Consider the following 14083-nt stretch of genomic DNA (forward strand, 5'->3'; position numbering starts at 1 on the left):
CATAAATCAGGTTGCATGCCAGCGAGCATAAGTTAGTAAACTGCCAGTGACTGATACATTTTGGGATTATTTCAGGTGGTTGTCTGTAATAGAAAGGGACTAGATACAAAAAGACAGAAGGTCCTTTTCATTGCTGAGTTCTCATTTCCAGTGTAATGTTACTAAATGCTTAAAATCTCTCCCTGTTGCACCCTTTTCAATTCATCTTGTCTTTCTGCCACCTCAGGTGGTGAGTTATTTTAGTGCAGTTGTTCAAGTGTCATTTGTGACCTCTTTCTTCTGGCTACCGAATGATGCGAAAGATGCCCATAACTTTTTGTGACCGTGATGCAGCACTGACATTTACCACTACTAATCCAGCAAACAGTGCAAGGTGTACTTTTGTAAGCACAAATTATTCATGACTGTTTCTTTCCTTTGGGATGACTGAAATACCTTTTCTGTAAATGCCCTGTGTAGCTGCGAATGTGTGCGCACTTGGGACCCATGACTGCGAGCAGGTCTGTGTGAGTAACGGCGGATCCTACCTTTGTGATTGCTATGAAGGCTACACTCTGAATCCAGATAAGAGAACCTGCTCAGGTATTACTGCTTCAGTAAATGTGTTCAACTAGAAAAAAAAAAATCCCTTTTTAACACCATAATTGGATTTGAGAAGCTACTTGTGTACTTCTGTTGAAACAGTGAACATCTGTATCTTCTTCAATAATAATAAATGTAATAATAAATAATACATAAAAATCTGCTGCAAGTAATGGTGAGAAGTAGTTTGGTTCCATCACCATCCTTTTTATTATGCCTGCAGATCCATTCATTAGGGCCAGATGCCAAAACAAAGTCTTCAGATGTAGATACTGTATAGATATTTTCTCCTACCACTTATTCTAATTCCTTCAATTATTATTGCCATTTCTGAGCTGATTCCAAATCGAAATATATTCAAAAATGTGAATATGCACTCCATCCCAAACTACTTTTTATTAACAATGAATTGCTTCTCTAATGTGTGTCTTGCAGCTGTGGACATGTGTGCACCTGGCAGGCACGAGTGTGATCAGATCTGTGCAAGTAACAACGGATCCTATGTCTGTGACTGCTATGAAGGCTACACCCTGAATCCAGATAAGAAAACTTGCTCAGGTAAAAATTAAAGGCTACTTTAATATATGAAACTCATGGAGACACTGATGTGTTTTCTGTGAGTTACCTTCATTTTTTCTAATTGAAAAGTTGCTTACATTCATCAAGTCTTAAAATGAGAATTTACCTGTACACTTTTCCCTTGGTTCCAGTAACAGCAAAATTGCATTTTTCTTTAAACATGGCACTTAGGGACATGGTTTAGTGGTGGACTTGTCACACAAAACATCATACAGGTAATTTGGCACTTACCTACCATTTTATGATCTTCACAGTACTTCATAAACATCACTTAGTCCCTGGGAGAGGATGAACCTATGCCAGAGATGCCCACCAGCACTCTGTCTCACCAGAGATTGAGTGCCTCTAGTCCATAGAGAACTTAAACCGTGATGATTTTCCCCTGTCCTCTCCATCTCTCCTGTTAAAACTCTTTTTTTTTTTTTTTTTCACAGCTTGTTGCTTCTCCTTCCAAGCCATGCAGGGATCTGTGATATAGCAACCCCAGTCTTACACTGGCACTAGCTTCTTGAATTGTCACCCTGAAAAGTTAGCCTATTACAAAGACTTTTTCCCCCAAAATACTTCTCTGGAGTTGTTTCTTTAAATTCAGAAAATTCAGAAGTTTTGAGCAGCACCAGCCTTAGGGTAGCTATTTTATAACTGATAAGTGCATCCCTCCCTTTGAGAGCACATAAGCATTCTTCTCACTGAGTTTTCACTCTTCTTATTTCTGAAGAGAGAACATAATCTTCTAGAGCTCCTGCTTGTTCATATGTTTGTTTGTTTGTTTCTCACTAGGCTTTATATCTCTTTGCCATTTGATAGCATTTCTACATATCCTGCCTGGCTTTTGGTGCCTGCCTTCAGCTCATGGGTGAAAGTACGAAGTTAAATTTGTATTCACTATAGTTACTGCTAATATAGCAAGAAACAACTTCTTCTGCCTTGACATGTGGCAGGTTATTGCTCAGCTCAGTATGGTGTTTTAGGTTCATCCTTACTGGGGATATTCAGTTAGAACATCTGTTATATCTATCAGCTGTTAGAATTGCTGACGAACACCAGAATTGCGTGAGATGTGGTATATTAATGTCTTGCAGTCCTGGTATCTGCCTCCTCCATTAAATAATTAGTAACTGAATTCAGTTGTCTGCAGCATAATACAGTAATGTAGTAGGGCACTGGTTGAATCCTAATTTGAATCCTAATTAAATTGCATTTCTAAATGTTGAAGCATTTAAAACACTTGAGTGTCTGGGAGGGATTAATAGGTTTCTTTTCTAAAGCATGGTTCCCCACAGCCATGGACTTGTGCACACCTGGAAGGCATGACTGTGCACAAGTCTGTCTGAGTCATGATGGATCCTGCAGCTGTGACTGCTGTGAAGGATGCACTCTGAATCCAGATAAGAAGACTTGCTCGGTTAAGACCTGATCAAGGAAATACTGTATTTAGCTAAAAGCAAGTAGCTTTTAAGAGTCAGGTTAATTTATGTTATTTTTCTGATAAATTGTGCAGGAGTTTCCATACAACTCCTGAAAACACAGTGCAACTTTATTTCTTCATGTGTCCAGTAATAATTTGAGACCTTTGACTCATTTACAGTTGTGAAGCTTGTAATTGCTATAATTAAAATGCCATTTGGCATTTCCCTCAGGACTTCACAATATTTTCACACCCATGGAGCGTGGATTGCTATATCCACCTGAGAGATGAGAAGGATAATATATTTGGTGGGAACAGGTGATATGCACTACCTGTGTCAGAAAACTCTTCAGCAAAACAGCACAAGGGAATGAGACAAAGAAGAGCAAGGACAGTGCTGGGAGAGAGATTACAGTCTGTATCATCAGGAGTGTGGTCACTCTTTCTGGTATATGTGTTTGGACCTTAATAAATACTCCAGCGTTAGAGCTCCAGAAGATGGATGAAAATGTTCTTTCCCAGTGCTGGTCTCTTGTGGAGAATAGGAGCATAGATATAGCTGGTACTTAAAGATGTACATATAAGTATATAGTACCTACAAATTAATATGTATTCTATATAATTTTCACTTGATTAGGATTTGAACTTCACTCTTCATTTGTTTGGATATCTCACTGATGATTTATTTATGTAAAATCCCTTTTTCCACTTTCATCATAACCCCTTTCTGTATGATGTTTTGTGTGACAAAGCACTGAACCCAGGCTTCCAATTACAGGAGGTTCCTAGGCAAATCTCTCCAATTAAATCATATGTCTTGCATCTCAAAGAAGCGAAGCCAAAGTGCCTCAATATTTCTTCCCGCCTAGTTTAGGAGCTGATTTTGTAAATGTAATTCCTAAGATTAACTCTCACCTGGCATTATATAGACACAATAAACATCTATGAGGGAATGTGAATTCAGTTAGGCATCCCCTTTGGAAGTCCAATCTGGAACCGCCTTTCATAGCACTGATTCTCTCCCTGCATAGTCAAATTTCAGATTATTTCCCTAACATGCTTGCTTTTTTTCTCTTTTGAATCTCATTTTGCAAATGGCTGCTAATGATTTCTCAACCATCCAGGTCTTCATGATATAATAAAAATAGTCTAGGTCCAGGAGGGGGTCTTTTCTTTCTTTCCTTTCTTTCCTTTCTTTCTTTCCTTGTGCCTTGCTGAACCTCCTTACTGTGAATGTATTCAAATACAGGAATTCCTTCTCAGCTTGGCCTTTCAGAGTTGATGTGTTAAATTTGGCGGAAAACATCAGCCTCACACATCAAGTGCCTACTTTGTAACTGGCAGTGGGTGCCACGTCTCTCTTTTTTTTTGTAGCCATGTATACTCTTCTGTTTACGGTCTTTTCACTCCATAAAACAGTGTCTTATCCAACTCAATTAGAGCTGAAATAATGCCAAATACTCTCTTAAAATCCAGATTTTTTTTCTCTGAAATTCCTTCGGATAATTATTTTGTAACTGGGTCACTGCTAGTTCGGTTCCTTTTGCAATCTCTTACAACTGCAAAAAATTGTTGCCAGTGTTCCAAAAATTGTATTAATTTTGTGATGTTGATAGTCAGACAAAAACACACTCTGTATACCCTCTGATGGCTAATAGTGTGCTGACATGCCACGAAAATGTCCTGGTTTGAATCCAAATGAAGATATATTTGCAAATAGGAATTACTAACACCAACTAAACTGAACTTTGGGTATTGATTAACATTGTTCTCTTCCCAGATGCCTCAGCTGTCGATATGTGCGCAGCTGGAAGGCATGACTGTGAGCAGGTCTGTGTGAGGGATGATCTCTTCTATACCTGTGACTGCTACCAAGGCTACACCCTGAATCCAGACAAGAAGACTTGCTCAAGTAAGAGCAGATTGCTGTTCCCTATCCTCCCATACCCTCCCCAGCTAAGTACATGTATTGAAATAGCTCTCGTTAGCAGGTTAATGTCTTTGGATCTGAGAAACTTGCACATGCGTTCAATGTTATAAGACAGTTCTGTCACTCTGCATTTTCCACTTTGAGCAATATTTAGAGATACAATGCACTTCATATGCAACAATGCTAGTAACTGCTTACCATTTGGTCTTTCTTTATCATCTTATAACTAAGGCCTTCACTGTATTTAAAAAAATTATGCAACATTCAGCAAATCCAGAACTGAGAAATAACTGAAGGGAGAAGAGCTGGGGTTAGTCACACCGTCACAAACTTTGCAGTACTGCGGAAACTGTGTGCCACCATGCAGGAGACAGCTTGAGGTGATGTCCTCCCCTCCAGGCTGAATTTCATTTTGCTGTTTGTTTCTTTAGCTTCTCAGTGACTTTGTGTAAAAATGTAGTCATTTTAGAAGTGTTTCTTTCCTTCCTGGTCTCCTTACTGTAAAGTTATTGTGTAATGGAAACTTTTCCTAGCATGCTTTTGGAGATGATCTGGCTCTTCATATCTGGTGGGGTTAGGCAGCTGTGGTCAGAGTGAGCACAGACTGCACAAAGTAAGGGCTGAGGGAGACCCCAGTAAGGCAATTAGTTCATCTTACTGCTCCAAGGCAAGATCAGTTACACATCTCTGTAGTTCCTGGTAAGATTTATGTAGGATAGGCTCCCAGCATGGAAAACCATTGCCATTGGGAAGCATTAAAAATGTTATCTTGTTTTTGGATAACTGTTTCTCCAAAATGCATTCTGTAGGAACTGATGTATATGCACCAGGAATCCATGACTGTGAGCAGGTCTGTGTAATGGATCCTATATATGTGACTGCTATGAAGGCTTTACTTTAAATACAGATGAGAAAACATGCTCAAGTAGTTCATGTTTGTTTTTTTTTCTGAATATATTTATTGAAGTACCCCTCTTTAATGTGTTAAATCCTTTTAATCTGTTTGAGAAATGTTCTATCAACTCACAAACTCCCTGAAAGTATAATCGCTTTTCATTCTTTTCTGCCTGTTTCCACTAATGTTTTGATCTTTCTTGTTTAGTTATAGCAACTATTGTATTTAAAACTACATTTGACTATTACCTTTCACCACATATTTAAGGACTTCACTGTATTTAAAAAAAAAAAATTGTTATAATCTGCATTTCCTTATGAAGTGGGAATAATTGGGGGGATTGGCAAGGCAGAATTCTGGGGCATCCGTCTCGGGCATGGGACTCAGTTGTGTACCAGCACTTGGAGGATGGTGGGGGCCAGAGAGGAACAGAACCAGTGTCAGAAGAACTAAAAAATGAACCGTATATTCTTGTCCACTCCTTCAAGTTGAGTGGGGCAGGCATGAACTCACCAGCTGTTTTCCCTTCAGATGGGCAATAACGGCATCAGCTGTTGGCAGAACCTCTGCACCATTAGATGTAGAATCATAAGTAAAGTTGAGTTGGAAGGGACCTCAAGAGGTACCCAGTCCAGTCTCTGGTTCAGAACAGGAATAACTTGCCATTACATCAGGTGGGTAAGGACCTTATTAAGAGCAAAGTTATAAAATAGGTGGATGTAGCCAAACATCATCTGCAAAAATAGTAATTTTTGGTAGGTCTGGACTTAAGCATAAATTCAGTGTAAGAACACAACTCTAGCATGTTTTGTATGACTTCTTGGGCATCCCAGTGGCAACGGGAGTGTCCAAGATTTTGAATATCAAATATTGGAAGACTCTAAATTTCACAGAAGGACTGTAGAAGACTTCAGGGTACCCTTGGGCAGTTGCCAAAGTTGGCTGGAAAAGTAATTTTGCTAAAACAGACATAATCCAAGGAGGATCTGTATCTGTCATTGGAGAATTTAAATGCAAACATAAAAAATTAGCTGGCAGTTGGTCGGAAAAAACCCATGTTGGTGTGATATTTTGGACTGGCCTTCCTCCAGCTGACTCTTGAACAGCTCTTCTTTGTACATTGACCATAAAGCTGGTGGAATGTTCCAAAGAAGGGAGCTGAACAAATACAGGTTAGTGGAATCAAGGAGACAGCAGTTTCAACATTGGCTCTAAGACAAATGAATTTCTGCACTGCTAGAAATGAATCTGTTCACAGCTTTTGCAGTTTCCCTGCAAAATGGAAATATCAACGGCATGACTGATAAACAAAAAAAGAAAACAAAACAATTCAGGAAAAAAAAGAAATTGTATCCAGGTATAATATTTCTATTGTTTTACTGCTATAATGCTCACATAACTTGTTTGGCATTAATCAGCTATGCATTTATATATCTACAGAAAAAATAATTGAATAATCTGCTGTCATTGCCTTTGCAAGCAATGTAAAAAAACATGTATAAAGAGACAGGTATTATATACAAGTAATACCTCTTGATAACTTGTTGAAAGGGTATTTCCTATTTGTAGGCCCTCTTTTAAGAAGGCTCTGCCTTTGGAAGCTTATTATTCTGGTCTCGGATGTAGATGGTAATCTCACTACAGTACCTGTGCTTCAGTAGCTGTTGATATGTTTGTTCTTAGCCTGCAGCAAGTGGTGCAGCTTGCCTTAATTCCTATTTTCTCTATGGAGTAGGTGAGGTTAAATTGTCTTTCATGTAACTAAGAACTCACTGCCTTCAGCTGATGCGTGATGTTATTATACCACAATGAAATTATTATCTATCTCAGCCCTTTGTGATCATCCCTGGGTTTGTGATGGATTATGGAGAAAAAGGAATTCTTGAGGACAGCTGAGGCTGGTCCCCTGTAAGTCTTGGAAGACTGAGGGCAAGACCTAGGAACAGATTCAATGGAACCATTGTGGAGTATGGCAATGCTTGCTTTTTCTTTCTTAAGAGAGTGATGACTTCTCTGTCATACTAACTGGCTCCTCCATTAATATTGCTGTGCCTTTCTACTACATTTTAAATTCATTTGGGCCTATGTTGTTGTTACCTCTATCTATATTCTTGTGACATTGGAATGGACTTGTGTTCACACCTCTTGAATCAAAAATTATACTCCCTACTCATGCATATTGCCAATGTTACAAACCAAGAGTACTTGTGGGGTGATACACATTGATGATTTAGCTGAACCTCTATTGTTTAGTATTTAAAATTAATACATGTGTTCCTGCTTTCATTTTTGTATTATTTACCAAGTGGTAAATTCAATTCTTCTAATTCCTTCCCAAGCTGAGACCTGGGTATCTAAATTCCATGCACATCTTAGAAACTGATGCAAACGGACCAATTTCTGACACTGACCAATTATTTATGTGACTAAAATCACTACATGCCTTCCTGCTTGGCTTGCAAAGCTCCTGGAGGCTTAACTTTGGACTAATACATTCTCAGACATGCTGTGTGTGGGAGTGATGGGTACCCTAAATGCCATTACAATCCACCTTTGACAGGGCAGCAACCTCGATTTTGTATAGACAGATTTAGGTTCTATTTAGACACATTCAGATATGAGGAAGAAATCCTTTACTATGAGGGTGGTGAGGTACTGGAACAGGTTGCCCAGAGAAGCTGTGGATGCCCCAGCCCTGGAAGTGTTCAAGGCCAGGTTGGATGGGACTTTGAGCAACCTGGTCTAGTGGAAGATGTCCCTGCCTATGGCAGGGGGGTTGGACTAGGTGACCTTTAAATGTCCCTTTCAACCCAAACCGTTTTATGATTCTATCATTCTTCTGAAGACAAGCCCAAGAAGTTAGTCATGGCCTTAAATACATCTAATTGAATAGATCCTGTTTACAGAGATACCAGTGCCTTCCTGTGTGGACAGTCTGATGGTCAAAGCACTACTTACAAGACAGAGACCTGGACTGCAGGTTGTTCTCAGTCTGCATCACCTGAACAGACTCATCCTACTTCCCAGGGTGCCCTACCTTTTGGGATGGGGGATATTCTGGATAAGAGGGAGAGATAACAGGCAAAGGAAAGATTCACTCTAGTCTAGCAATTAGAGTTGATGGGGGAGGCTGGTTGCTTGCTGCACTCTTTTTATATTTTGCTCAATACTTGTCTAATTTAAAGAGCGCAGAGGATCCAGGTAGGTGGGTGAGGAACTCCCTGCTCTGCCTCCTCCTCGGTTACAGTCAAGCTCTCTCTCGCCTATCCTGTTTCTGGGCTATGGTACTCCTGTCTCTGGCTACACACTGGCCCCTGTTCACCGCCGTCCCTCCTTCCCAACTGCCCTGGGCTTCAGTGCTTACTGTAGTCTCACAGCATGAGTTCAACTCCCATTGCGGAATCAAGCGTTTTCCTGGGATTTAAATGTTCAAAAATTGTCATAAATACTATAAATGCTGTTTTCTCTCTTAGGAGCCATAATGACCAGTCTTGTAACAACTGAAGAGTCCTGTAAGTGTGAAGCCATAGCTGCTCTGCAGGACTCGGTCACCTCACGCCTTGAAGCTCTGTCCACAAAACATATCCTTTTTCTTACATGATCTTCTGCATTCAACTCTTTACTGGTATTTTAGAGGTAGCTATTTTGATAAGCCAGAGAAGGAACATCTCTCAAAACAAAAAGTATTTTTATGGTGATTTTAGAAATGTTATGGAACAAAATCTTGGTTGTTGCAAATATTACTATGCTTTCACATTTCATTGAAGGGCTCTAGTACAAAGACACAGATAAAATGCATATGCCCCCATCCCCTAGATTATATATGCTATGTCGAACATCAAGCACTGCTCTATTCATAATTATTCCAGATGACTTCTACTGTTATAGCAAATGCTCAGTTTTGAGCCCTCCTATTATGTCCCAAACTTTTCAAGACGACTTCACAGGCAGTGTGACAACAGTCCCACCAGCTCCGGTATTCCTCTGCACCTCACCTCTGCAGGCAGGCACTGTCCCAAGCAATTTTCATGCACCTTCTTCTTTTCTGTGAAAATGTGCTAGCCTATTAATGTCCAGCTGCTGGGATATATGAGAATGGGAGAGCTGTGAGGCAGGGTGCTGAGGCTGGAGGCACTGGGCAAGCCTTGGGTCCATGGGACATCCGAGGTGCAGGCTGGCGGGTGCTAGCTGGAATTTGGCAGCTTCATTTGCTGCAGCGCAGCGCCTGTGGCAGTGAAGAGGAATGTGGTTAGCCTCCAGATTAGACATTTCACAAACATGTGGGAGAGAAAAAAACAACAAAAAAAGAGAAAGTGGTGAACTCTGTGGTACCACAACAAACCTGAATGCTGGAATAAATGCCCTCAGATGGCATCGCAGGAACTAATAACTGGAAGTTAAAGTTGGGCAAGCTGTGATTCAACACAAGGCACAATTTTTAGAAGTGAGAGTGGTTGATCACTGTGACAATTTACCAAGATTTTCATCACTGGAAATTTTTAAGACTGCATGTTTTTTTCTGTAAATGGTGCTCTTGTTTAAATAGGAATTGATTTAGAGGAGCACTACATCTGTGGTTGTCAGCCTGATCCCAGGGGCTTCAAAATCAAGGAAGCGTGTGGTATTTAGGATTAATCAAAGAAAGAGAGCAAAGCAGGACACTAGTAAGTTTTATACGTTAACTCATCATTTATACAGATAAATGAAATTTGCACTTCACCAAAGTTTCTGAAAGCCAAATGAAAACTTCTGCCAAGGACACAAAACTTTCCCAGTTCTTGAATAAATTCAAAGTTATTTTTATAAGGTCTATTTGCAAATCCCTCTTCTTGCAGTGTGCCTGGAGTTCAGTTTATCTGCCTCGGAAAGGTGAAGAGAAGACTCTGATTTTCCTTGGATTATAATATATAATTCCAGAGAATCTAAGTAGTTAAAACTGAACACCAAGATAATTAAACCTGTAATGTCATCTCAATAGTAGCACACCCTTCAGAGAACAATCTTTGTACTTGAAAGACCTAATGTTAAGCAAGAAAATGTGGTGGTTTCAAGTTAGGAGTATACTTTATTACAAAGAACTGAGGCTTTCTTTCAAAGTTATTCTTTGGTGTGCAATTTGTATCCCCAGCATCCTTTCAAAACAACCTGGAAAAAGCAGCGGACACAATCACCTGCTGCTCCTCAGCCCTGAGTGTCACTTGGTCCAACTCCTTCTAAGAAATTAGCGTTGTTGAGATCATTTGGGAAGTTGCAAGACTTTGACAGATCTCTCAAATGTTTTGAAATCTCTGGTTCAAGCAGGTACTGACCTCATTTAGAAAACAGATTGTTTGTTGAAAGTGCAGCAATGAGAAAGATTATAAACAAACCAACCCTTATAACCATTTATTATACTGTCCTTAACAACTGACCACTAGATGAAGTGTCTGAGAAGCTGCAGGCATATCAGAGCAGACAGCTGGTTGTCTGAGCTATCATTCTACTTAATTCTAAAATAATCTTTCAGAAACAATCCTTTTTATTGTGTTCAGCAAGCTTTATTTTGTTGCACAGCTTACAAAACAGCAGTTGGTTTGTTATTATTGACAAATGTCAGGAAGACTTCAGGAAGACAACAGTCCTGAAAATACAGTGACCCCAAGGATCTTCATGTAGAGTCATTTAATAACCAAACGCTACCTATACCTGCTGTGCTTCACTTTGTACTACAAGTAGTACAGCAGGTACTACTTTTCTGCAGTAACCGCATTTTTATTCTCCTATTTAAAAGTAAATACAGAAAAAAATAATGGATACAGTATATCACATTATATAAAACTGTAAAATGGCAAGGCATAGTGAAAAATGTGCCTGTGTCTTCTGTCTATTAAATGGGAAAGTAAGTTGGGGTCTTGTAACTTATTTTAATAAAATAAAGTATGATATGCACAGTGATGTTCGAAGTTTTTTTGTATACAACTTAAAGGATGTGTGTTATGAAATAAAGGGTTTAACAAAATCAGGGAAACAAAACATCAAAGATAAAGGAGATGTAAATGGAAGAAATTCACAGAATTAAACAGAATACTATCCCCAAGTCACATAGTCGGAAAAGGAACGATTTGATTTGAAAATCTACAAGTCCTTGTTAATATAGATAAAATGTTTAATAGTAATTTCAAGTATTAATAATGTTGTTTAACACTCAGAAAGATTAAAGACATCCTCCAATTTAAGTTTTTTATCCAGCAAGATTTACTTATGTTATTAGTCAGTCATTCCTGTTGTCATACCATGGACTTTACTGAGACTACTTGTGTCAATTGGGCTTGTAGGATAAAACACACAAGGTAACAATTAAAAAATTTAACTGTTAAAGGAGTCCATTTGTTTTGCACACTTGGCATTTATAATCATCCAAATGCTTTAGAAACTATATTTAAATATATTAGGAGTCAAAACTATGAAATTTTTTTTTTAGACTTGAAAAATCCAGCATATTTTGTAGAGCTTTGCAATATAATTACACAAAATATTGTATCACTAGCTGGTATGTCAAGGACATTTTATAAGGACATCTGTGCTTGCTTCATACCCTGCACATAATACATAGAAACAATTGCAAGGAAAATTGGTGGGCAGAAGTTCAGTTATCATGTTCACTGCACATGTGAGTGAGACTTTAGGTATGGCTATACAGGCATGTTAAGTTAGAATATAATACTAAATAGCACAGGTTAACATGGGACACAGTTTCAGCAAGGGCTAAAAATGAGACTAGAATCTCTCCAAGGCTGCTGGATTGGTCTGTGGTTGGTATTTTGTGATGTTTCCCCCATGATATTAATTTGCTGTAGTTCAATTAAAGTTAGCATGGGACAACCTAGCTCTGCTATATTTGCTTCCTCAAAGTGCTGTGTATGCATATTTTTTCTGTAAGTCATGAAGTTTTGTATCCAGCACTTCGTCTACTTTCATGTCCTCTGCTTAAACATGGGTATTATACAAGGATTTATAGGGCCAGAAGTATGCCTTTGCCTCCGTAATTGGTAACAATAAACAAGTTGTAAATCTAATGCAAGATTTTTCAACTTCTTGGCAACTGGGTGTGGATGACATCAGTCCCATTTACACTAAGGCTAGTCGTCAGACGAGATGTATAATTGTATATGATAGTGGAAAATTGTCCTGGGGGCCAGATGTGTCTTGCAAGCGGTCAGCTGGGCAGGCTTTGTTTCATGCATTAGTATTCATAACTCCATTTTATGTTACAAATGGTAGTATTTACATTCAATTCCTCGGAGCAATTATCTTGTCTCACTTTGTGTTTGTGAGCACCAGGTAAAATTCCAAGGTGAAATAAGCAGTTTCTTTAAAATAGGACATATCAGCATGTCCTATTGACTGAACATTCATATTTTAAATATAGATGTACTTGTTGATATGGAAAGAGTAATTATACTGTTTTAATTATTGGGACAGTAGAACTTTAACGCAGAGAACTGTTATGAAAAGAACTAAATTTGATCTTTTTGATGGTATTTTAAAAATATTTTTATTCTGCATAGAATAGAATATTATATTTCAGTTGGAAGGGACCTACAGCGATCACCTAGTCCAACTGCCTGACCACAGGCATTTTTTAAATTACCTTTAGCTATCTTATTTGACTCTAAAATGCTTACAGGGGTTCAGCCAGCTTTGCTTTGTAGTTCTGTCTTACATATGTGCTTCTAATTTGGCATCAGTCAAAAAGCTGGATGCCCAGTGCTCCTTACTGTTGCACGTTCAGGTAACTTCAATAAAATGATGTGACGATAACCTGTGGCTGGTTCTGTTCCTCTACATTTCCAGATAGCCTCTCTGAGAAGAGGAGAACGACACTAAACTTGACAAGTTTGAGAACCTGGCTTCATCATGATCCTCCTTTGACATCGAACAAATTGCTTACACTTCAGCGTTTGTGTTGTGGATAATTGCACTGTGGAGTGCTTAGCTGCTATGAAAGTGAGGGGGATGCCCTGGGAGACATGGCATGTCTGTTCTTCCCATGTCAAGCAGGAGAACTTTCAGAGCAGGATGCAGAAGACACAGGACACACCACCTTCTGTACCTCTCCCATGTTCCCCTTTTTCTGTCAATCAGCTACAAAACAGCTTCATTATGGAAAATATTTTGTAGTTGGGTCCAACCTAGCTTGCAGTGAGTGCTGCAGAGCCAGACTGCTCCTGAAACCCCCTGCACCCCTCGTGTGGGCACAAATCCAGGCCTGATCTTTACCCCGCGCCCTCTGCACTGCTCAGTATCCAAGAGCTTTCTAACAGTAGCTGTGGGGCTTGCTTACCCTCTCTAACCCACTGAATCAAGGCATTATCCATCTGTGCGTGGGAGTAACTGGCTGGCCAAACCCGGCTGTGGGTGCAGACAGCACCTTCTGAGGGAGTGGGACGAGCGTCCCACGGCCGCAGGCTCAGCCACGGCCACCAGTTACTTCAGTTAACAGGAGCGCTTGGGGCAGCTCTGAGGTTGGGGTAACTCTGGGGATGTATTGATGTAAGCAATACAAAAAACACTGTGTGCAAACAATTTGGGATTCGCAAGGTTTTGGATTTTCCTTCATGTAAAAGTAGAGAGACCTTTATTAATGAATCACCAGTGCTTTCTACCCTAGTTGAGTACGACCGTCAATCGCTGTGCGGGGGGGGGGGGG

General features: G+C 39.6%; 1 protein-coding gene across 1 annotated transcript; it reads left to right on the plus strand.

Moving 5' to 3' along the window:
- Positions 1–459: 459 nt before the first annotated feature.
- Positions 460–11317, plus strand: LOC104169405 (matrilin-3-like; the record flags this gene model as incomplete). Its single annotated transcript, XM_009710318.1, has 6 exons — positions 460–582; positions 1018–1140; positions 2445–2561; positions 4350–4481; positions 8868–8975; positions 10809–11317. Coding segments are annotated over 6 exons (659 nt in total), but the record flags the coding sequence as incomplete, so codon positions are not given.
- Between the last annotated feature and the right edge of the window lie 2766 nt (positions 11318–14083).

The sequence above is a fragment of the Cariama cristata genome, unplaced genomic scaffold, assembly GCF_000690535.1.
Source record: "Cariama cristata isolate BGI_N322 unplaced genomic scaffold, ASM69053v1 scaffold26050, whole genome shotgun sequence".
Lineage (NCBI taxonomy): Eukaryota > Metazoa > Chordata > Aves > Cariamiformes > Cariamidae > Cariama > Cariama cristata.